We start from the raw sequence: 25,618 nt of genomic DNA, 5'->3' as shown, positions 1-25,618 counted from the left end.
CAGGACCTCATCCCTTTTTCTACCTATGTCGTTGGTACCGACATGTACTACGACCATTGGCTATTTTCAGCAATACTACCTGATAGTATTGTTCTGTACTACCAAATGACTATTTATGTTTGAATCAATGGTGCAGAGAGGGTTAAAAGGTATGAAGCTTATTCTGATTTAAAGTTGGCACCATAACTCCTGCCAACAAATATGACAACAGCTGTCTTAAATCATGCATTACTTGGATGGAATGCACAAAAAAGGTGCAGACCAGGTCCTACAGCAGAGCAGCTTTGTTCCTGCAGGTTTATAAAGTAATCTTGAATGCCAAGCATGTTTACAGCTTTGTAAGACACAACTTAAGGCAGCCAATCTTATTTTAAATTACCTGAAGTAATTTAGTTTATGTCTCCTGCTACTTACCATTTATGGTGGTCTGAGAATTCAGACACATGCTCTTACTGTCAGGGAAAGCAATGGCATATCAGAATTAGATAGATGCTTCTTTTAAAACTATGTATACAAGGATAGGTGTTATATAAGGGCTTTCGAATAACTAAAATGAAGTTGGGGCTTACCTTCCTTGCAGAGCAGACTTTGAAGTGACCTAGTTAACTTGGAATGGAATTGATCTGCATACTAAAAAGGCTCGAGCAATAGGAGGCACAAGATAACAATCAGCAACAATAGCTGGCATTTGTATTTTCTTTTCATGGAATGTGTGCGCCGCTGGCAAGGCCAGCATTTGTTGCCCATCCCGAATTGCCCTTGAACTGAGTGTCTTGCTAGGCCATTTCAGAGGGCAGTTAAGAGTCAACCACTGTGGTTCTAGAGTCACATGTAGGTCAGATCATGTAAGGATGGCAGATTTCCTTCCCTAAAGGGGATTAGTTTTTAATGACAATCGATGATAGTTTCACGGCGTCATTACTGAGACTAACTTTCAATTCCAGATTTCTATTAATTAATTTAATTTTTTATTAATTAATTGCATTTAAATTCCACCAGCTGCCATAGTGGGATTTGAACCCATGTTCCGCAGGGAATTAACCTGGGTGTCTGGATTACTAATCCAGTGACATTACCACTATGCCACCGTCTCCCCTGCCTTTAAAATGTAGTAAAATGTCCCAAGGTGCTTCACAGGAGGGTTAACAAAGAAATGTGACACCAAGCCACATAAGGAGATAAGGCAGATGACCAAAAGCTTAGACAAAGAAGTAGACTTTAAAGAGGATCTTAAAGAAGGAGAAAGTGGTAGAGAGGCAGAAAGGTTTAGGGAGGGAATTCCAGAGGTTAGGGTCGAGGCAGCTGAAGGCATAGCCACCAAGGGTGGAGTGATTAAAATGAGGGAAGTGGAGAATTGCAGAGATCTCGGAGAGTTGTAGGACTGGAGAAGGCTACAGAGATAGGGAAGGAATGAGGCCATGGAGGGATTTGAAAACCAGCTGAGAATTTTAAAATTGAGACCAGGAATTAGATGTGATTTTGGAGAGAGGAAGGTTTGAGGGATATGGTGAGGAATGTGGTGAGGTTGGCAGGTCAGGTAGGTTTGTCAAAAGCATTGGAGTTGTTGGGCCTTATGCCCTCTTCCTTTTCCTACAAGTTCTTCTGTTTTCATTTTCAAGTACTCTGCAGAATCATTTCTTCTTCACAATTACATCACTGTGGTATAAATATTCATGGCGAGATAAATCAGTATTGTGGTTCCACAAGCCCTTAAAGCTCAGAAATGACATTCTGATTATTCTGATGAAAGGTCACAGCCCTGAAACATTAGCTCTGTTTCTCTTTCCACAGATGCTGCCTGACCTGCTGAGTATTTCCAGCACTTTGTTCTAATTTCTGATTATTTGTGTTATGACTTGAATCCAGTAAAAGCTATGGGGCAACACTCGCAAACAAACCACTAAGAGAGTTAACACCTCCTGAATGTAACGTAATGGAGCCAGCTTACACCGTATTCAAGAAATAAGCAGCGCAAAGGCTTGTTGGAAATTATGGCATCATTTATCTTTTGTTTACTCTGTTTTGTCTCCCATTATTGCTGTCAAGTCATCCTCAATTTGGACACAAAAGACAGGATGCACACAGCACTATGACAAAAACTGCATTGTTGTTTTGTGAATGCAAGCGTAAAACATTGACTCATCTGTATTCATCAAACGTCTCTCAGTCTGCTTTACAGCTGCTCTGTCCTAGTTATAACAGGTAAACAACACGCTGGTAAAAAATCTTCCGCAGTCACATTAAGAATTCCTGCGTAGCAATTTTGTAAATGCATTTGTGATGGTTCACTCCGTTTTCTCTTTCAAGCAGACTTGTGAAGACATCCTGCAGCTAGAAATAGTGACTATAAGAAATCTTCACGAATGCATTTAGGAACATAGGAGGCGTAGGTCATTCAGCCCCTCGAGCCTGTTCCTCCATTCAATTAGATCATGGTCAATCAATATCTTAACTCCACCTACCACCTTGGTTCTGTAACCCTTAATATCCTTGTCTAACAACAGTCGATCAATCTCAGTTTTGACATTTTCAGTTGACCCCTAGCCTCAACAGCTTTTTGAGGGACAGAGTTCCAGATTTCCACCACCCTTTGTGTGCAGAAGTGCTTTCTGACATCATCCCTGAGCAGCATAGTGTTAATCATAGAATGGTTACAGCACAGGAGGCCATTTGGCCTGTCATGTCTGTGCTGGCTCTCAGCAAGAGCAACTCACCTAGTCCCACCCCCCTGCCTTTTCCCCTTGGCACTGCAAATATCTTCTCTTCAGAATTTTTTTCTATCCTATTGCATTGCATTGTGAGGAAATGATTCCCCCCACTTTGAGGGCTTAGGTTTTTAAGACCAGACCTGTTGTACCATCCACTGAGGTGTATTCCAAATAAATAAGTTCAGTGATGAAGCGCGGAGTACAAATGCATCACATTTTTACCTGCTTTGCAAGTCGTTGAGGTTTAGCTCTCCGATGTAGTGGGTGGCTGAAGAAACGGTGACAATTCGACTGTTGTGGTCGTGGCTGCCCGACTGCTTCAGAGTATCCAGGAGAAGATGGGTCAGCAGGAAGTGTCCAAGGTAGTTCACGCCAAAGTGCTCTTCAAATCCGTCCACAGTGCTTCTCTGGGGCACCAGCATCACTGCCGCTGAAATTGAAAGTGGAACTATTTTAGGTGATAAAAGTACAGTTGTGGGCATGTCATAGTTGGTCCATTTGTGCAAACTGGACGGGGGTGGAACGGAGTGTGGGACTGTGAGCGCAGGGCAAGATCCAGCATGATTGTTGCTAGTGCATGACGAACAAAACCAGTCCATTAGTACATGTGCAAGGGGGGAGGGGGAGAGGGATTTTCCCAGAGTATTTGTTTACCTTATTGGTCCTGGGTTTTTCTGGGGGGGTTTTGCCAGTCCTAGGAGATTGCATAGTTAGGGGGAAGGGCGAGTAGTAAGGAAATATCTAATCTTGATGCTCCAGCTATCCAGGCAAGTTTGGTGGACCAGATGGTCTTTTCCCGCCCATCCTTTTTGCACACTCATAGGTCTTAGCACTCACATGCAAATGAAAAATGGAACTGTTCAGCTATGTGTTTTCTGGTGAACTAGGGCAAGGGCCTAGGGTAAGGTAGCAGGGTAGATGGCTTATGAAAGGAGCAAGGAAGGAAACTGTATACACTAGCATGAAAGGTATATTGGATAGGAAGTTTGTGGATACTGTCACTCGTGTGTGTCACTCTGGAAAGCAGTGGTAATTGTAGTAACATTTCAATGAACTTCAACTACAGGGATCAAGGCTTTGAGATACAAGTAGGAATCCTTGAAAAACGTTTGGACCCTAATGATGTGAGTACTAGAATTAAAATGATGAATTACAGGCTGGTATTTCCATAGGAGGTTTGAATGTAATTGGTATCTCTGCAATCTGGTTGGAAAATAGTGATTGATCGGAAATGCATTTGAAGGTTACATGGGAATCTATGATGAGAGATTGGATTACAAAGAATAGAATATTCCTTTATTTATAAATGAAAGAAAAGGACAGAACTGCAAATGAAATGGATAATATTAGTCAGCATGAGGGAATGAAGTGGTTTAGGCAAAGCATAGGGTTAGTTCAAAGTTGATGTTGTCACGCACTACAGGCCTCTGAAGCAACAGCTAGTGCAAGATAGGAAGCTCTCAACAAATCTGAAAAGTAGAACAGAGTAGCATTAGAGGTAATTCTAACTATCCTTTTATTTTTCTTTTGGGCCTCCTTATCTCGAGAGACAATGGATACGCGCCTGGAGGTGGTCAGTGGTTTGTGAAGCAGCGCCTGGAGTGGCTATAAAGGCCAATTCTGGAGTAACAGGCTCTTCCACAGGTGCTGCAGAGAAATTTGTTTGTTGGGGCTGTTGCACAGTTGGCTCTCCCCTTGCGCCTCTGTCTTTTTTCCTGCCAACTACTAAGTCTCTTCGACTCGCCACAATTTAGCCCTGTCTTTATGGCTGCCCGCCAGCTCTGGCGAATGCTGGCAACTGACTCCCACGACTTGTGATCAATGTCACACGATTTCATGTCGCGTTTGCAGACGTCTTTATAACGGAGACATGGACGGCCGGTGGGTCTGATACCAGTGGCGAGCTCGCTGTACAATGTGTCTTTGGGGATCCTTTTATTAGGTGATCTGAAATGGGGCAGCCGAGTAGGCAGAGAGGATGTAAAATCAGCTGCTGATCCATATCACCCATTTTACTCTGGCCAAGATGAATTTTATCCCCCTCATGTCCAGTCTTGATACTTACACATGGTGGAGGATCTTGAGTTTCTGGTGAGGATACAAAGATGGGAGACCAGAAGATACCAAATCTTTGATCTCCAAATACAATTGCCTCCAAAAATTAGAATTACTTTGCAGAAATTAGATAGGGTTTTATTACAGAATACGATGTAAATTAAGGCATAGAGAGGATATGAATGTAGTTTTCAAATGAGAAAGGAATTTACAGTCCAATTAGATGTTATTTGTAATGAACAGGTATTAAACTCCAGAAAGCTAGTTATGGAAGGATAATGCTGGAGCCTATATTTACCCAGTTTCACATGTATTGTGCACAGTAAAAGGATTACAAACATGTAGCTCCTCGCTCAAAACGCTTCACCAGTCTCAGTGAGTGTCTGCTTATAAAGTGCTCAACTAAAACCCCAATTAATAGCCTTCACCTGCATATAATCAAACCATTGATATACAATTAACAGATTAGCTTGGGGTCATGCCTAGGCTATGAGGTTACACATAGAATGTATTTTATTTCATAGAGTTAGTACACTCTAGAACAAACAGCTGGGGCATGGTAAGTATAAATCATAGAGCATCATAGGATATAAATCATCACAGCACAGAGGAGGCCATTGGCCTGTTGTGTCCATGCTGGCTCCCTGTAAGAGATACTCAGCTATTTCCACTCCCCTGCCTTTGCCCCATAGCCCTGCATTTTTTTTCTTCAGCTAATTATCCAATTCTCTTTTGAAAGTCATGATTGAATCTGCCATCACCAAACTCTCAGGTAGTGCATTCCAGATCCTAACTACTCATTGCATAAAAAAGTTTTTCATGCTGCCTCTGGTTCTTTTGTCAACCACTGTAAATCAGTGTCCTCTGGCCCTTGATCCTTCCACCGTCAATGGGATCTCACTATCTACTTTGTCCAGATTCCCCCATGATTTTGAACACCTCTATCAGATCTCCTCTCAATCTTCTCTTCTCTCAGGAAAACAACCCTAGCTTCGCTAATCTATCCACGTAACTGAAGTTTCTCATCCCAGGGAGCGCTCTTGTAAATCTTTTCTGCACCCTCCTGAATGCCTTAATATCCTTCCGAAATTGTGATGCCCCAAACCGGACACACTACATCAGTTGAGGCCGATCCAGTGTTTTATAAAGGTTCACCATAACCTTCTTGCTATTGTAATCGATGCCTCTATTTATAAAGCTCAGAATCCCGTATGCTTTATTAACCGCTTTCTCAACCTGCCCTGCCACCTTCAACAATTTGTGCACATACCCCTCCAAGGTCCCTTTGTTCCTGTACCCCCTTTAGCATTGTATCCTTTATTTTATATTGCCTTTCCTCATTTGTCCTACCAGAATGTATCACTTCACACTTCTCAGCGTTAAGTTTCATCTGCCACGAGTCCGCCCATTCCACCAGCCTGTCAATGTCCTCTTTAAGTCTACTGCTATCCCCTTCGCAGTACACTGTACTTCCAAGTTTTGTGTCATCTGCAAATTTGAAATTGTATCCTGCACATCCAAGTCCAGGTCATTAATACATCAAGAAAGGCTGTGGTCCTAATATGTTACAGTTCAATAAGAAGATATTTTCAAACTTTTGGACAGAATAGGATATTTTCAGTTATGACGGTAAGTTGCTAGTTCTTTGTGATTGTGATGTCATCAGCAGCCATGGCCTGTCGGGCTGAATTGCTGTTGAGAGTCAGAGTGGAGCTTCCTGGAATTTTCTCTGAATAGCTACAGATTTTTGGGGGATTTTTTTTTGTCTTTTCCAGGAGATAGTATGGTTAGGGATGGGGTGAATAGCATATGAGCTTATACCATTGATTGGAATGGAGTGGGATGGATGGGTGTGATGGTATTTTCTAACCTTCTTTTCGTAAACTTATATAATGTGAAAGCAAAAATGACTTCCACGCACGTGGGTGCATGCAAAATGGCTCAATAACTCACATGAACTCAAAATGAGCTTGCTTACACACGTGAGCTGGGCATGGCTCCACTCTCATTAGTGTGAACACATCTAGTCTGCTCGTAAATGGACTCTTTTAATTAATGTGGTAAAATCAGAAACAGAGTTTTCGTGTCTGGTTCCGAACATGTTTCCTACATGACATCAGTGACTATACTTCAAAAAATACTTAATTGCTGCAAAGCAGTCTGGGAAATCTAGAGGATGTGAAAGACGTCATATTACTCAACAAACCTGGCTGTCCAGGTCAAAACTGGTCAGGTGATTGCTTGAAGTCAATACTGCCTCCAGCTAAACTGAAATAAAACAAAGGGCTATTGATCCATCTTCTGGAACACAGAACTAATGACACAAAAAAGCATTGATTCAGTCAATGTGGCGCAGTCCTGGCTGGCAGAGAAAGATGGTGTGCAGGTGGTGACAAGTGCTTCCTCACAGGGTCTGAGAATTGCCTGGGTAATTCTCATTCCACCCATCTGGAAGTCAGCTGAAGAGTGACAATGACCTTCACTTTATCTCTTCACATACCTCTCAACCCCTGAAATAGTGAAAGTGGGGTTGGCGCATGCGGTAGGAGCAAATTGTCTGACCTTGGGATTCATGAGTGCCCCTGCTGCTTTCCTCAGGGGCACTGTTTAGCTTGATCACATTCCAACTACAATAGAATTGTTGAGACGGATGTCTCCCAGTTATGAAAAGCATCGAATTCACAAAACTGAACTTTAAAAGAAAAATAATTTACCGACAAAAAAATCATTCCCTTGAACAGTTGTCTGCATCACAAAACCTGTGGTTTAACAGTTTGTAAAATATTGGTCACTGTCAGGAACATTTAGCCATTCAAACTGATGGGTTGGTTGTGAATTAGAGAGACAAATCTGTCCCATTATAAATTAGCAATCAACTGGATTATTCAGCAAGCCTACTACTTTCAATGGTTTACAAGGTCTGCATGTATGCATTGTGCATCAAGTGTCTCCTGCTCACTCTTGTCATTCCTGTCAGTTCTTTTCCCTAGCCAGTTCAATCAGCTAGAAATATTCTGTTACACATACAAATATTGAGATGAAGTAAGGTTGGAGGAAGTTCATGTGGAGCATAAACACTGACACAGACCTGTTGGGGCAAATGCCCTGTTTTTGTGCTGCATTTATTCATCTTAGCCTATCAACACTTTAGGAAGGATGTGAAGGCGTTAGAGAGGGTGCAGAAGACATTCACGAGAATGGTTCCAGGGATGAGGAACTTCAGTTATATAGACAGACTGGAGAAGTTGGAACTGTTTTCCTTGTAGAAGAGGAGATTTGATAGAGGTATTCAAAATCATGAGGGGTCTGAACAGAGTAGACAGAGAGAAACTGTTCCCATTGGCGGAAGGGTCGAAAACCAGGGGCATAGATTTAAGGTAATTGGCAAAAGAAGCAATGGTGCTATGAGGAACAACTTTTTCACACAGCGAGTGCTTAGGATCTGAAATGCAGTGCCTGAGAGTGTGGTGGAGGCAGATTCAATCGAGGCATTCAAGAGGGAATTCGATTATTATCTGAAAAGGAAGAATGTGCAGGGCTATGGGGAGAAGGCAGTGGAGTGGCACTAGGTGAATTGCTCATTCAGAGAGCCAGTGCAGGCGTGACGAGAGAATTTTATGCTGTCCCTCGTGGCTAGTTTGGAGGGAAGGAGAACATTTAATCGGTGGGATAGTGGCGGGGGGGGTGGGGGGGTGTGGTGGCAGCCACCACCTTCTCGCCTCCACCCCAGTTAAGTCCATGGTGGGAAGGCCCATTGAGGCCCTTAAGTGGGAAATGAATGCCATATTAAGTGCCTCATCCCGCCACTGCCAGTATTAGCCCAGTGGTGGTGGCCCGTTGAGATCCATCCCCCCCACCCTTGCTGCCGACCCGCCTAACCACCTCCCCTATGACCTCCATCCTGTGAAACCTCTCCTTCCCTGACTCACTTGTGGCCCGGGTCCCTCGTCTCTGATAGGTGCTCTACCAGCAGTAGCCACCGCCTCCACGGTGGTGCTGCTCAGTAAAAGAGCTGCTGGTCTCTGATTGGCCGGCAACTCTCAGCAGGCAGGACATCCGTCCGCCAGGGTCCTTAATCCTGGGGAAGGCCTGCCTGTCCATTTAGGTGCCTATTTGGCATGTAATGCAGTGGGCCTTCCCCAGAGACGACCATGCGGGACTCTCACTAGCGCTTCGGCCAGTAGCGAATACCCCCGTTACCAATGTAAAATCGCTCCAACTGGCCAAATGGCCTCCTTCTGTGCTGTTACCAATCTATGATTCTATGACCAGATCCTTCCATTCCTTTCTCCCTCATGTACTTACCTGGTTTCCCTTATTTTTTTTTTAGTGAATGCAAATCCATGGAGCCAAGCAATACCCTCCTCATTTGCTGATTTTAAGGTGATTAGTCTGCCACTTAGTCTGTAGAGGGGACACCCATCGGTAATGTGCTGCATTGTTTGTGTCTCTCCACAAATGCATAAGGGATTTGTACTGAGGTCCCAGCAGTGGAGATTGGCTGCGCATGGGTTCTGGCTTGTCCCGAACCTGTTTAGCAAGGATCACTCTCACGTGGTAGTTCAAAGCCTGCCATTTGACAGATAGGGTTTGTCACAAGGAACTTGTTAGCGACTTCCCGTGTTTCCCATTCTTTGATCCAAAGGATGTCTGCTGGTAGATCTTGTTCAGGAAGGTTGCTTCCATAGGAGGGCCGTGATGGAAGGCAGGCAGTAGGTGGATTGAACATGTCATTATGAAGTGGTAAGTGAGGTGCAGTTTCCCCTTAAATGCACCTTTGCTATTCACCTTAACCACTCGCTGAAGTCACGAGTTCCACATTCTCACCTTTCTCTGGGTAAAGATGTTTCTCCTGAATTCTTATTGAAGTTATTAGTGACTATCTTATATTTATTGCCGCTAGTTTTGGACCCCGCAAGTAGAAACATCTTCTCAATGTCTCCCCTATCGAACCCCTTCATAATTTTAAGGACCTCTACCAGGTCACCTATCAGTCTTCTCTTTTTTAGAGAAAAGATCCTAGCCTGTCTTTCCTGATAGTTGTAACTTCTCAGTTCTGCTATCACCCTTGTAATTTTTTTTTCATCTTCTCCAGTGCCTCTATATCTTTATTGCAATATGGAGAGTAGAGTAGTGTGCAATAATCTAAGTGTGGTCCAGTGGGTATGAATGCTGCTCAAAGAAGCATTAATCCATACAAATGGAAGGTTTCAGGTTCAATTGTAGGTCTACACTGAGTTAGTTGATCTTAGCTAGGGCTGGGATTTGAGATATCCAGTTGGCCTTGGTGCCCTAGGCTGGCAAAGACAAAAAAAATCTGTCATTCCAGTCAATGCCAGAACTGAGAGAATATACTTATCAGGAAAGACAGAATAGGCTGGGGCTTGTTTCACTAGAATAGAGAAGACTGAGGGGGGGTGACCTGATGGAGGTCTTTAAGATTATGAAAGGGTTTGCTCGGGTCTAGAAAATGCTTCCACTTGTGGGGGAGTCCAAAACTAGAGGTCATAAACATAAGATAGTCACTAATAAATACAATCAGGAATTCAGGAGAAACTTCTTTACCAGAAGAATGGTAAGAATGTAGAACTTGCTACTTCAAAGAGTAGTTGAGACGAACAGCAGAGATACATTTAAGAGGACGCGAGGTAAGCAGATGAGGGATAAAGGAATAGAAGGATATGTTGATAGGGTTAGATGAAGAGGGGTGGGAGGAGGCTCGTGTGGAGCATCAATGTGGTATAGACCAGTTGGGCGAATAGTTTGCTTCTGTGCTATCGAGTCTTTACAACTCTATGTAACCCTGCTGGAAGGCATTGCAGAGAGAGGATAGAATTGGGTTCAGCTGTGAATAGCCAACACTTGTGATCTAAGTTGTAGATGAAAAATTACCTCTTGATGAGTTGACAGACAGCATCTACTGTCCATGAACATTTGGGAGAGAAAGGGGGAGAGTGAATGCTTCAAAGCAAAACTTAAACATTGTTGGTTCAAAAAAACTGTACAACTTGTTATTTTTAAAACTCTTTTCCATTTTTGAGAACCTTTCTATATAACCTTTAGATTTTGGCTATTCTACTAAACCATGTAGGTACAGTGGAAACAGTAATTACTATCATTTGTATATGGCTGCTGCTGTGGAAACCCTCATTGATGCCTTTGTTACCTCTAGACATGACTATTCCAACAAGTTCCAGGCCAGCCTCCCACATTCTACCCTTCATAAACTTGAGGTCACCCAAAAACTCTGTTGCCCGTGTTTTAACTTGCACCAAATACCGTTCATCCATAGCCCTTGTGCTCGCTGACCTACATTCTATTACATTCAAGGCGTTACATAAATTCAAGTTGTTGTTGATCTATCCTCACAAACAGTTACTGCCATGATTAACAACATCCCTGATTTTAATCACTCCACCATTGGTGGGCTTTCAGCTCCCAAGGCCCTAAGCTCTGGAATTCTCTCCCTAAACCTCTCCATCTTGCTACCTCTCTTTCCTTCTTTAAAACACTCCTTAAAACCTACCTCTTTGATCAAGCTTTTGGTCATCTAACCTAATATCTCCTTACGTGGCTCAGTGTCAAATTTTGCTTATAATGCTCCTGTGAAGAGCCTTGGGATGTTTTATTACATTAAAGGCACTATATAACTACATGGAGTTGTTGTTTTGGTAGAAATTTTCTGAGTTATACAGTTTTTTCCAGGAAATCTAATGGAATTCAATGCTCTGGGAATTAAGAGATTGCATTTCATTGTATCTGACGATCATTTTTAGCAAATTTAATATATAAAAAAACCCTGAACGATTTCCTACTGCTAACAGAAACTGCTTATACATCAGGCTAAAAGAGAAAATGCTGAGAATACTCAACAGGTCAAGCAGCATCTGTGGAGAGAGAAATAAAGTTAACATTACAGGTCAATGATCTTTCATCAGACTGGAAAAAGTTAGAGTTCGCATAGAAATAAAAACAAAAAGTGCTGGCAATAGCAGGTCTGGCAGCATCTGTGGAGAGAGAAGCAGAGTTAACGTTTTAGGTCAGTAACCTTTCATCAGAACTGGCAAAGGTTAGAAATGTAACAGATTTTAAGCAAATAAAGCGGGGGTGGGGGAAAAGAGAACAAAAGGGAAGGTTTTGATGGGTCAGAGAGATTAACTGACAAGGAGGTCATGGGGCAAAGGCAAAGAGTGTGCTAATGATATGGTGAAAGACAAAACATTAGTGCAGAGAGGGTGTACAATGACAGAATAATGAACAGCCATAGCCAAAAGCACAAACATGAAAAAAATAGTGGGCAGGCACATGGTAAAAAAATGAATGATGAAACAAACTAAAATAAAAACTAAAAAATAAAAATAAAAAAGGGCCAGTCATGCTCTGAAATGATTGAACTCAATGTTCAGTTCGGTAGGCTGTAGTGTGCCTAATCGGTAAATGAGATGCTGTTCCTCGAGCTTGCGTTGATGTTCACTGGAACACTGCAGCAATCCCAGGACAGAGATGTGGGCATGAGAACAGGGGTGTGTGTTGAAATGGCAAGGGACAGGAAGATTGGGGTCATGTTTTCGGACTGAGCGGAGGTGTTCCGCAAAGCGGTCACCCAATCTGCATTTGGTCTCCACAATGTAGAGGAGACCACATTGTGAGCAGCGAATACAGTATACTAAATTGAAAGAAGTACAAGTAAATCGCTGCTTCACCTGAAAGGAGTGTTTGGGGCCTTGGATAGCGAGGAGAGAGGAGGTAAAGGGGCAGGTATTACACCTCCTGCAATTGCACAGGAAGGTGCCGTGGGAAGGGGACAAGGTGTCAGGGGTAAAGGAGAAGTGGACCAGGAGGGAATGATCCCTTCGGAATGCTGACAGGCGAGGGGACAAATTTAAGAAAATCATTAGACTGGCTATAGTCTTCTTCAACGCTGACATGGTATTTATCCCCTTTCACCACGCAATACATGACACTGTGAGCACAACACGCGAGATGCGCAGCCACGCTCGCAATTCTTACTTGCGGTTTAACACAGACTTTTTTTTTTCTCTTTTATTTGCCTCTTTCCCAAAGACTCACCTACGCGCGCATGCGCCACAGAAGCATCACCACGGCCCGGAAGATGCATTTGGTGGTAGAAATGACAGACGATGATCCTTTGGATGTGGAGGCTGGTGGGGTAGAAAGTGAGGACAAGAGGAACCCTGTCGCAGTTCTGGGAGGGAGGGAAAGGGGTGAGGGCGGGAAATGGGCCGGACACGGTTGAGGGCCCTGTCAACCACAATGGGGGGGTCTCCTCAGTTGAGGAAAAAGGAAGACACATCAAAAGCGCTGTTGTGGAAGGTTGCATCATCAGAGCAGATGTGTCGGAGATGGAAAAACTGAGAGAATGGAATGGAGTCGTTACAGGAGGCAGGGTGTGAAGAAGTGTAGTCGAGGTAGCTGTGGGAGTCAGTGGGCTTATAATGAATATTAGTGGACAGCCTATCCCCAGAAATGGAGACAGAGAAGTTGAGGAAGGGAAGGGAAGTGTCGGAGATGGACCATGTAAAGGTGAGAGAAGAGTGGAAATTGGAAGCAAAGTTGATAAAGTTTTCCAGTTCGGGGCAGGAGCAGGAAACGACACTGATACAGTCATCAATGTATCAGATAAATAAGAGTTGGGGGAGGGGGCCTGAGTAGGACTGGAACAATGAATGTTCAACATATCCCACAAAAAGACAGGCATAACTAGGATGATGCGGGTACCCTTGGCAACACCTTTCATTTGAAGGAAGTGAGTGGAGTTGAAGGAGAAGTTGTTCAATGTGAGGACATGTTCAGCCAGGTGGAGGAGGGTGGTGGTGGATGGGGACTGGTTGGGCCTCTGTTCAAGGAAGAAGCTGAGAGCCCTCAAACCGTCCTGGTGGGGGATGGAGGTGTAGAGAGATTGGATGTCCATAGTGAAGAGGAGGTGGTTAGGGCCAAGAAACTGGAAATTGTTGAAATGACATAGGGCGTCAGAAGAGTCACAGATGTAGGTGGGAAGAGACTGGACCAGGGGAGAAAAGATAGATTCAAGATAGGAAGAAATAAGTTCAGTGGGGCATGAATAGGCTGACTCGATGGGTCTGCCAGGACAGTCCTGTTTGTGGATTTTGGGAAGGAGGTAGAAGCGGGCTGTCCGGCGTTGTGGGACTATGAGGTTGGAAGCTGTAGAGGGAAGATCTCCAGAGGAGATGAGATCAGTGACAGTCCTGTAGCTTGATGTTCGGTGGTGGGGTCATGGTCCAGAGGGAGGTAGGAAGAAGTGTCTGAAAGTTGGCGCTCAGCCTCTGCAAGGTAGAGGTAGGTACGCCAGACAACAACAGCACCACCCTTGGCAGCAGGTTTGATCACAATGTTGAGGTTAGACCTGAGAAAACAGATTGCAGCAAATTCAGAGGGAGACAGGTTAGAGTGAGTGAGGGAGCAGAGAAATTGAGACGGCCGATGTCTCGCCAACAGTTCTCAATGAAAAGATCAAGAGTGGGTAAGGGACCAGAGGGAAGGATCCAGGTAGAGGGAGAATTCTGGAGGCGGATGAATGGGTCTGTTGGTTGTGGGGAGGACTCCTGGTCAAAGAAGTGAGCACAGAGGCAGAAGCGACGGAAGAGCTCAACATCATGCTGAGCGTGAAATTCATTGAGGTGGGGGGCGTAAAGGGGATAAAACTGAGTCCTTTGCTGAGTACAGAACGTTCAGCATCAGAGAGGGGAAGGTCAGAGGGTATAGTGAATACACGGCAAGGGGTCATATTAGGAGAAGGGATGGAGTCAGAGGAAAGTGAAGGGGAAGAAGGATCTGGAGGTGCATTAGTCCTCATCAGCTGTTGGAACTTGCGTTCCTTAACACCTGAAAGGAAGATTTACTGGGTTTTAAGCAAGCATTGAATTCAACAATTTCAGATCATAACCATTGTCCCATTTTTTCTGCTGTTATTAATGATGTTACTGTTGCCATTACACCTCCTCTAGACCCATCTTTCATTTCTTTACTCATCCCATTACTATCCCCTCTTGCCTTGCACCATCATCATTTTTGCCATTTAATCTCTCCTGTCTTCCATCCTATCACAGTCCTTGTCTTTTGATCTTTCCTCTCCACCCCCTTTCCCCGCCTCTGTACTTGCCACATCCATAATTTCTTCCAGTTCTGATGAAAGGTAATTGACCTGAAATGCTAACTCAGTTGCTCTCTCCACAGATGCTGCCTGACCTGCTGAGCACATCCAGAATATTCTGTTTTTATTTCAGATTTCCAGCATCCACAGCATTTGGCTTTTGTTTACAACAGGCTGTATGTTTAAGCACATTCTATTCAATGGAATAAAGCATTTGCTGAGCAAAGCACTGGTGGATCGTTTACTTTAGTAAAGGGCCAAGGTCCAATAATTCAAGAAACTACCAACAATGAAAACATAGAGAGATGTTGTAAATCAGGAAGTAGAGCTAAAGTGATGACAAGCCTGAGTTTTTAAGAAACTGAAGCTTTGAGGAGACAATAATTTAATCATCACAAGTGTAAGTAACGCTCAATTTATGAATTAAGCTCTTCTTAACATGCCAGTGACAATATTTGTAATAGGCCTGCCCCTGTAAGAGTACCTTGCATTATCCCAACATGTGCTTTCCCTCTTACTGTGCCAAAATTCGTCGATGCTTTCTTCAAGTGAAGCATAATATTTTACAAAGACAACTTGTCTCTTTTTCAGCCCTTGTTAGGGATAAAACCACTTTTGTTTTGTATTTTCACCTTTCCACCTCTATTTTTGTCATACAACCATGATCATATGCCAACATCTGCCAATGGCCATGCGCAATGAAACAAGGGAGAATAAGGTTCAGAAGAAGGATGACATACTATTGCACAGCCTGCAAAGTAATCCAAAAGGATACTGGTGTGCTGCATACTACACAATTTGTGCTCTCAACAGCTGCTTGCAGCATTGGGGTTGCAACCAGGAAGACTTCCTGATCAAATACTCCTTCTAGATGCTACTCTGGTGGAAAGGGAAAGTTTGGCAGCTAAGCTAATGGACTTTTTTTATTATTTATTCGTTTCTGGGATGTGGGGATCGCTGGCTAGGCCAGCATTTATTGCCCATCCCTAATTGCCCTAGAGAAGGTGGTAGTAAGCTGCCTTCTTGAACTGCTGCAGTCCATGTGGGGTAGGTACACCCACAGTGCTGTTAGGAAGGGAGTTCCAGGACTTTGACCCAGCGACAGTGAAGGAACGGCGATATAGTTCCAAGTCAGGATGGGGTGTGGCTTGTTATACACCAGACAGTTCACCTTTAGGACGCAGCAACAGAGTTGCTGCGTCAGCTATCCAGTTCCTGTGGTAACTATATTCCCTGCGCAGTACTAACTCTATGCAGAAAATGGGTTTGAATAATATTTAAATCAGCAAACATTGCAAGAGGTCTGCAATTTGTGATGCGTGTACATACTTGTGACAGGAATTCAAAATTTAACGATTCACTTTGAACCTGTTCTGTGCTCAGTCTGCAGTGCTGACAGGTACCAGTCATGTTACTATGGAACCATCACGTCCTGCTTTTGCTTCCCAATAATGGATTAGAAAACTGATCCTGAGCACAGCCTCTCAACTAGTCTTTTTACATTCTATATTATATAACTACAATGAGCAACTCTAAATAAGAACAACCGGTTAGAATACTGGAAAAGCACAGTTGGTCAGGTCACTACCCAGAGTGTTACAAAGCCATATAAAATCAGTAGGTCCAAATCTCAGCTCTCAGGAAGATGCACATTAAGAACAAAAGACTTGCATTTATATAGCACCTTTCACATCCTCAGGACATCGCAAAGTGATTAACATCTAACAAAGTACTTTTGAAGTACAGTCATTGTTATAATGCAGGGAACACAGCAACCAATTTGTGCACAGCAGGATCCCATGAACAGCAATGCAATAATGACCAGATAATCTGTTTTAGCAATGTTTGCTGAAGAAAAATGCTGGTCAGGACACTGGCAAGAACTTCTCTGCTCTCCTTCAAATAGCGCCAAGGAATCTTTTGCATCCACCTGAGGTGGGCGGACACAGGGCCTTGGTTTAATGTCTCATCAGAAAGACAGCATCTTTGACAGTGCAGCACTCCCTCAGTACTGCACTGAAGTGTCAGCCTAGAATATGTGCTCAAGCCTCTGGAGTAGGATTTGAACACACAACCTTCTGAATAGAGGCGAGTGCGCTAGCACTGGGCCATAGCTGACGCTGTAGAGATTCTACAGTTAGTCTCACTGCCCTTGAACCAAGGAGCAGAAAATATCAGGCAGGCTAACACAGTAGTTATGACAGTGGACCAGCAAAAAAGAGATCGTAAATTCATATCCCAGAATGAACTGAATAAATCTAGTAATTTGCAGGCTAGCATCAGAAAGATGACTTTGCCAAATTGTAGTATAGACCCAACTGATTCAGCAATGTCCTCCAGGGAAGGAATACTACCACCCCTATCTGGCTCCAAGTGACTCCAGCCCCATACTAGATGGTGAATTCTTATTGCCCTCAGTGAATCCAGGCATAGGCAATAAATGCTTCCTTGCCAGTCTCACCCATATTTTACGAGCAACTAAAAAAACAATTTCTACCTGATCACTTTCTACCAGAAAGTCCATGTATGTGGACTGAATGGGAAGAACTCAGCAGTGATGTACTCAGCACCCCCATTACATAACCTGGCAGTACTCAACCGTGTACAAACAGTGGCCATTTACAATGTACTGGATAATAGGTGAAGCTGGTGGAATTGCAAGAGACATCAGCTTTGATATTCATTATTTATAAGTTATAAACATGCAGTACTGCACCATCTCAATCTTAACCACAATATTGGCAACCCCAGCTCCCAGTACTGCAAACACATGTCCGTTTTTACTTTCTTTTCTGAAGTCTCAAGCAGCCTGTTAAGCTTTTGCTTTTCCCTCTGATTCCAGTGCCAGATGTGACTCAGTGGGTAGCACTCTTGCCCGAGTCAAAATGTTGTGGGTTCAAGTCCAGCTCCAGAGACTTGAGCACAAAATCTAGGCTGAAATTGCAGTATTGAGGGAGTGCCACATTGTCAGAGATACAATCTTTCAGATGAGACTTTTAACTGAGGCTTTAGAACATAGAACATAGAACATACAGCACAGAACAGGCCCTTCGGCCCACAATGTTGTGCCGATCCTTTGTCCTCTGTCAAGGACAATTTAATCTATACCCCATCATTCTCCTTTATCCATATACCTATCCAAAAGCCTTTTGAAAGTCCCTAAAGTTTCTGACTCAACAACTTCCCCGGGCAAGGCATTCCATGCCTCGACCACTCTCTGGGTAAAGAACCTTCCCCTGACATCCCCCTTATATCTCCCACCCTTCACCTTAAATTTATGACCCCTTGTAACGCTTTGCTCCACCCGGGGAAAAAGTTTCTGACTGTCTACCCTATCTATTCCCCTGATCATCTTATAAACCTCTATCATGTCACCCCTCATCCTTCTCCTTTCTAATGAGAAGAGGCCTAGAATGTTCAGCCTTTCCTCGTAAGACTTATTCTCCATTCCAGGCAACATCCTGGTAAATCTCCTCTGCACCCTCTCCAAGGCTTCCACATCCTTCCTAAAATGAGGCGACCAGAACTGCACACAGTACTCCAAATGAGGCCTTACCAAGGTCCTGTACAGCTGCATCATCACCTCACGGCTCTTAAATTCAATCCCTCTGCTAATGAACGCTAACACCCCATATGCCTTCTTCACAGCCCTATCCACTTGAGTTGCAACTTTCAATGATCTATGCACATAGACCCCAAGGTCTCTCTGCTCCTCCACATGCCCAAGAACCCTACCGTTAACCCAGTATTTTGCATTCATGTTTGTCCTTCCAAAATGGACGACCTCACACTTTTCAGGGTTAAACTCCATCTGCCACTTTTCAGCCCAGCACTGCAACCTATCCAAGTCCCTTTGCAGACGACAATAGCCCTCCTCGGTATCCACAACTCCACCAACCTTTGTATCATCTGCAAATTTACTGACCCACCCTTCGACTTCCTCATCCAAGTCGTTAATAAAAATCACAAACAGGAGAGGACCCAGAACTGATCCCTGCGGCACGCCACTGGTAACTGGGCTCCAGGCTGAGTATTTACCATCTAAGACCACTCTCTGCCTTCTATCAGTTAGCCAATTCTTAATCCAACTGGCCACATTCCCCACTATCCCATGCCTCCTGACTTTCTCCATAAGTCTACCATGGGGGACCTTATCAAATGCCTTACTAAAATCCATGTACACCACATCCACTGGTTTACCCTCATCCACTTGCTTGGTCACCTGCTCAAAGAATTCAATCAGGCTTGTGAGGCAAGACCTACCCCTCACAAAACCGTGCTGACTGTCCCGAATCAAGCAGTGTCTTTCCAGATGCTCAGAAATCCTATCCCTCAGCACCTTTTCCATCAACTTGCCTACCACCGAAGTAAGACTAACTGGCCTGTAATTCCCAGGGTTGTTCCTATTCCCTTTCTTGAACAGGGGCACAACATTTGCCACCCTCCAATCACCTGGTACCACCCCCGTCAGCAGAGAAGATGAAAAGATCATTGCCAGCGGCTCTGCAATTTCATCCCTTGCTTCCCATAACATCCTTGGATATACCCCGTCAGGCCCGGGAGACTTGTCTATCTTCAAGTTATTCAAAAACCCCAACACATCTTCCCTCCTAACGAGCACTTCCTCAAGCTTACCAATCTGTTTCACATCGTCCTCTTCAGTAATACACCCCTTCTCATTCGTAAATACCGAAGAGAAGTACTCATTCAAAACCTCACTTATCTCTTCCGGCTCAACACACAGTCTCCCGCTATTGTCCTTGACCGGACCTATGGTCCCCCTGGTCATCCTCATATTTCTGACATACGCGTAAAAGGCCTTGGGGTTTTCTTTTATCCTACCCGCCAAGCATTTTTCATGCCCTCTCTTAGCTCTCCTAATCCCTTTCTTCAGATCCTTCCTGGCCATCTTGTATCCCTCCAGAGCTATGCCTGTGCCCTTTTTCCTCAACTTTATATACGCATCCTTCTTCTTCCTAACAAGACTCTCAACCTCTCTTGTCAACCACGGTTCCCTCACATGACCATCCCTTCCCTGTCTGACAGGGACATGCTTATCAATGGCCCCTACTATCTGCTCCTTGAAAAAGTTCCACATTTCGACCGTGCCCTTCCCTGCCAGCATATGCTCCCAACTTATGCTCCTCAGTTCCTGCCTGACAGCATCATATCTACCCTTCCCCCAATTGTAAACCTTGCCCTGTTGCACATACCTATCCCTCTCCATTACCACAGTGAATGCTACAGAATTGTGATCACTATCTCCAAAGTGCTCGCCCACCAACAGCTCTATCACTTGCCCTGGTTCATTACCTAGTACCAAATCCAATATTGCCTCCCCTCTGGTCGGGCAGTCTACATACTGAGTCAGAAAAGCTTCCTGGACATACTGCACAAACACTACCCCATCCAAACTATTCGATCTAAAGAGTTGCCAATCAATATTTGGGAAGTTGAAATCCCCCATAATTACTACCCTGTGACTTCTGCTCCTTTCCAAAATCTGTTTCCCAATCTGCTCTTCCACCTCCCTGCTGCTATTGGGGGGCCTATAGAAAACTCCCATCAAGGTGACTGCTCCTTTCCTGTTCCTGACCTCAACCCACAGTGCCTCAGTCGGCAGATCCTCCTCGAAAATTCTTTCAGCAGTTGTTACACTATTTCTAACTAACAATGCCACCCCCCCACCTCTTTTACCACCATTCCTAATCTTATGAAAACATCTATAACCAGGTACCTCCAAAAACCATTCCTCCCCCTCACCTATCCACGTTTCAGTGATGGCCACAACATCGTAGTCCCAAGTGCCCATCCACGCCTTCAATTCACTCACCTTATTCCTGATGCTTCTTGCGTTGAAGTATACGCACTTTAACCCTTCTCCGTGCCCATCTGTCCTCTGTGACAGTGCTACCTTCCCCAATACCTCACTACACTCTTTGTCTTTCTGAGTGGACCCACTGGTCCCTGGATTACAAGTCCGGTTCCCATCCCCCTCCCAAACTAGTTTAAACCCTCCCGAACAGTACTAGCAAACCTCCCTCCCAGGATATTGGTGCCCCTCTGGTTCAGATGCAGCCCGTCCTGTTTGAACAGGTCCCATCTTCCCCAGAATGCAGTCCAATTATCCAAGAACTGGAAGCCCTCCCTCCTACACCATTCCTGCAGCCACGTGTTCAGCTGTGCTCTCTCCCTATTCCTAGCCTCACTATCACGTGGCGCCGGCAACAAACCAGAGATAACAACTCTGTCCGTCCGAGCTTTCAGCTTCCAGCCTAACTCCCTAAACTCACTTCTAACATCTGTGCCACCCTTCCTTCCTACGTCGTTGGTGCCAATGTGCACCACGACCTCTGGCTGCTCCCCCTCCCCTTTAAGGATCCTGAAGACGCGATCACAAACATCACGGACCCTGGCACCAGGGAGGCAACAAACCATCCGTGCGTCTCGCCTGCGCCCACAGAACCGCCTGTCCGTACTCCTCACCATCGAGTCCCCGATGACTAGTGCTCTCCCATTCTCCCTCCTTCCCTTCTGAGCCACAGTGCAGGACCCCGTGCCAGAGGCCCGGTCACTGCAGCCTGCCCCCGATAGGCCGTCCCCCCCAACAGTATCTAAAACTGTATACTTGTTGTTGAGGGGAACGACCACAGGAGATCCCTGCACTGACCTCTTCTTACCTCTAACTGTTACCCAGCTGCCTTTGATTTGTGGAGTAACGACCTCCGTGTAGCTTCTATCTATCAACCCCTCAGCTTCCCGAATGATCCTCAGTTCATCCAGCTCCAGCTCCAATTCCCTAACACGGTCTGATAGGAGCTGGAGACGGATGCACTTCCAGCAGGTGAAGTCAGCAGGGTCACCGGAGGTTCCCCTCACCTCGAACATTCTGCAGGAGGAGCAATACACTACACTGGCTGCCATTTCTTTTATTCAATTACCCCTTAGTTAAGTACAACTATAGATATTAACAAAAACAGTAAATAGCTTACCTGCTCAGTCCTTTTTGGTTAGAGGAGGAGGGTAAAAAGGGTCTTATTATTAGGTTAGAGGAGGAGGATGGGTGGGAGACACTACATGTGTAGTGGCTCGGGTTTACTCAGCTCCGCACCTTTAAGGAAAATACCTACCCAGGAGTCCTCGCTGCCGACCAGCTTCCGGTTCCTCCGGCGCCAAAAGAAACTCAAAGACAAGGAAAACAGTAAGTAAAACAGTAAGTACTTACTTTTAAAACACAGCTCCTGATGCCTTCACTCACCCAACGAAGAGTCGCTACCTTCTCCTGCTGCTCCGCCGGGTCTGCCCTTTCGGTGGATGACAAAGATCCCATGGTACAATTTCGAAGAGGAGCAGGGCAGTCCTGGCCCTCAACCAACATCACTAAAAAAAGATTATCTGATCCTTTATTTCATTGATAGTGGAAGCTGGCTGCGTGCAAAATTGGCTGTCACATTTCCTACACTTCAAAAGTACTTAATTGATTGTAAAGATCCTGAGGTCATGAAAGGCGCTATATAAATTCAAGTCTTTTTTTCTCTTTAAGCAGATAGTATATGAAACCATGGGAGCAGTTTGCATTTACCACATAAAACCTACATCAGGACTGACAATGTAATTTACATTTTGCTCTATGTATCACAGAGTGAATAATCTGACACAGGGACAGTGAAAATTGCCTCAGTGATAGAAGTGTCAAAATGAAAGTGAAGTGGGACTTTTTAATCAATAGGATTTTGGAGCAGATTAATCCGATTAAGGAATTGAAGACAAAGTCATTATAAATTAAAACTGTGATGGGATAATGAAGACAAGTTGACACTGTGTTTAATAAACAGTGCTGCAAAATCATCAGTAATTCTGCTTAATTTCTCATTGTAAATTAAATTTATGACATTTTCTGCACAGACTAACAATCACAATCATTTTACACCAGGGACTGCAAATACAACAAACACGATTAGGGCCTGGCGAGAAGATGATCAACCAACAGGTGCCTGAGCTGCAAAATGAGGATATTTGTTGAAGATACATTTGTCATCTCCCACAATGATCAAACAGTAGCAAGCCACAGTTCAAAGGTTGCCCGGTTCATGATCACTGGAGAGTCTGGAGATGTCAGTTCCATGCTGTGTCCAATAAATGCACTTAAAAGGATAGCAGATTGTTGGGACAGATATTGTAATACAAGAGATATAAGGCAACTTTTTACATTGAGTGTTTGCGACGGAATCAGAAGTTGTGAAGCTAACATAATGGCGACAGTTATTTCTATCTCAATTTTATGTGATTTTAGGATAAGTCTGATTATTTTTTGGAAGAAACTGTTTCCCGAGGGCAGGGGTAGATGGCAGGGAAGGTTATGTTGAGATTCCAATGGTGGCCAATATGAGTAACTGCATGCGACAAAAGGTAGGCATCGTGTTCAAAGGGCAATATCTGTCCTAAATGGGTTTTCTTTGTTTATCAATCTATATTGAACCATACAAAATGAATCCATTGTTTGTTTCAATTTGGCTCCTCAGTGACACTTCTTTGGCCTCCTTGTCTCGAGAGACAATGGGTAAGTGCCTGGAGGTGGTCAGTGGTTTGTGGAGCAGCGCCTGGAGTGGCTATAAAGGCCAATTCTAGAGTGACAGACTCTTCCACAGGTGCTGCAGAAAAATTTGTTTGTCGGGGCTGTTACACGGTTGGCTCTCTCCTTGGGCCTCTGTCTTTTTTCCTGCCAACTGCTAAGTCTCTTCGACTCACCACACTTTAGCCCCGCCTTTATGGCTGCCCGCCAGCTCTGGCGAACGCTGGCAACTGACTCCCACGACTTGTGATCAATGTCACAGGACTTCATGTCGCGTTTGCAGACGTCTTTAAAGCGGAGACATGGACGGCCGGTGGGTCTGATACCAGTGGTGAGCTCGCTGTACAATGTATCTTTGGGGATCCTGCCACCTTCCATGCGACTCACATGGCCAAGCCATCTCAAGCGCCGCTGACTCAGTAGGTAGGTGAACTCTTGAACCACTTCCAGAGCATGGTCGCCGATATTGATGGATGGAGCATTTCTGACGTCCTGTCCCATGATGTTAGTTTTCTTGAGGCTGATGCTTAGGCCAAATTCATTGCAGGCAGCCGCAAACCTGTCGATGAGACTCTGCAGACACTCTTTGGTGTGAGATGTTAAAGCAGCATCGTCAGCAAAGAGGAGTTCCCTGATGAGCACTTTCCGTACTTTGGTCTTCGCTCTTAGACGCACAAGGTTGAACAACCTGCCCCCTGATCTTGTGTGGAGGAAAATTCCTTCTTCTGAAGACTTGAACGCATGTGAGAGCAGCAGGGAGAAGAAAATCCCAAACAGTGTGGGTGCGAGAACACAGCCATGTTTCACGCCACTCAGGATAGGAAAGGGGTCTGATGAGGTGCCGCGATGCTGAATTGTGCCTTTCATATTGTCATGGAATGAGGTGATGATGCTTAGTAGCTTTGGTGGACATCCGATCTTTTCTAGTAGTCTGAAGAGACCACATCTGCTGACGAGGTCAAAGGCTTTGGTGAGATCAATGAAAGCAATGTAGAGGGGCATCTGTTGTTCGCGGCATTTCTCCTGTAGCTGACGAAGGGAGAACAGCATGTCAATGGTCGATCTCTCTGCACGAAAGCCACACTGTGCCTCAGGGTAGATGCGCTCGGCCAGCTTCTGGAGCCGGTTTAAAGCGACTCGAGCAAAGACTTTCCCCACTATGCTGAGCAGGGAGATTCCACGGTAGTTGTTGCAGTCACCACGGTCACCTTTGTTTTTATAGAGGGTGATGATATTGGCATCGAGCATGTCCTGAGGTACTGCTCCCTCGTCCCAGCACAGGCAAAGCAGAGGCTTTGAATCCCTCTTCATGATGGCTGTTCAAAATGTAATCTCCTTTATTGTGTGTTGAAAACCATTAATTGGAGCTATGAAGATCAGCAGAGTGTTTTTTGTTTCTTTTATCTTTTCTTAACTCTAGATATTTTTGGTTTCCATGTCTCAGTCTGCACTTGCAGGTGAGCCTAAGCTCCCTATCCTACAGTGCGAGCTAGATAAATTTGCAACATGCCAGAGCAACCAACAGAGAACACTTTCCAGAATTATTTCAGGCCCTGGTTATATCTCATGCCTCCAGAAGGTGCCAGGATAATGAAATACTATTGCCTGCCAGAGTTTCAAACATGGCACCCAGGTTCTCTGATTTCACACTGGAGGCTCTGGTCCAGGCAGTATCTGGAAGGAGGGAGATCCTTGATGATCTTGACAGCCACAGGTAGGGCTGTCAATGCCCTGGCTTGAAGCTCCAATTGTGACTGCAGCAGGTGGCATAGCTTCGTGACATCCTCCTTTCTGAAGCAAAGGAGCTCCAGCCACTGCTCCTCAGTAAAGATCAGGTTGAAGAAGGGCTCTCTGAAGACCCCCTGTGAGCATGGCCTCCTGTGCAGTGCCCTCCTCCTTCCTCTTGACTCAGCTGCTCCAGCTCTCTCATGTTGTCTTGGCTGCACACCCTGGTCCTCTAGCCATACCAGACCAACAACAACTGCAGTGAAACTCTTTTGAAAGCAACTAGAAACAGTGCACTACCAGCAGAATCCTCTGCTCAGAAGTTAGAGATCAGTTGTAAAAGTGAGAAATTAGGCCAATTAAGAAAATGCCCAGAAAATAACTAGCAAGCAACTAGCCTGTATGTAGTGACTGAGAACTTTAACT

The 25,618-nt window shown here is 44.7% G+C and overlaps 1 protein-coding gene across 1 annotated transcript in view; it reads right to left on the bottom strand.

Annotated features, from left to right (window-relative positions):
* Positions 1–25,618, bottom strand: part of dhrsx (dehydrogenase/reductase (SDR family) X-linked) — a 259,767-nt gene that overhangs the window by 52,007 nt on the left and 182,142 nt on the right. The window contains exon 5 of the mRNA XM_068033176.1: positions 2,931–3,138. Within this exon, the coding sequence (XP_067889277.1) occupies positions 2,931–3,138 (208 nt within the window). The remainder of the gene's footprint in view (positions 1–2,930; positions 3,139–25,618) is intronic.

The sequence above is a fragment of the Heterodontus francisci genome, chromosome 6 (assembly GCF_036365525.1).
Source record: "Heterodontus francisci isolate sHetFra1 chromosome 6, sHetFra1.hap1, whole genome shotgun sequence".
NCBI classification, from domain to species: Eukaryota; Metazoa; Chordata; class Chondrichthyes; order Heterodontiformes; family Heterodontidae; genus Heterodontus; species Heterodontus francisci.
This window is presented reverse-complemented; position numbering and strand designations above follow the sequence as displayed.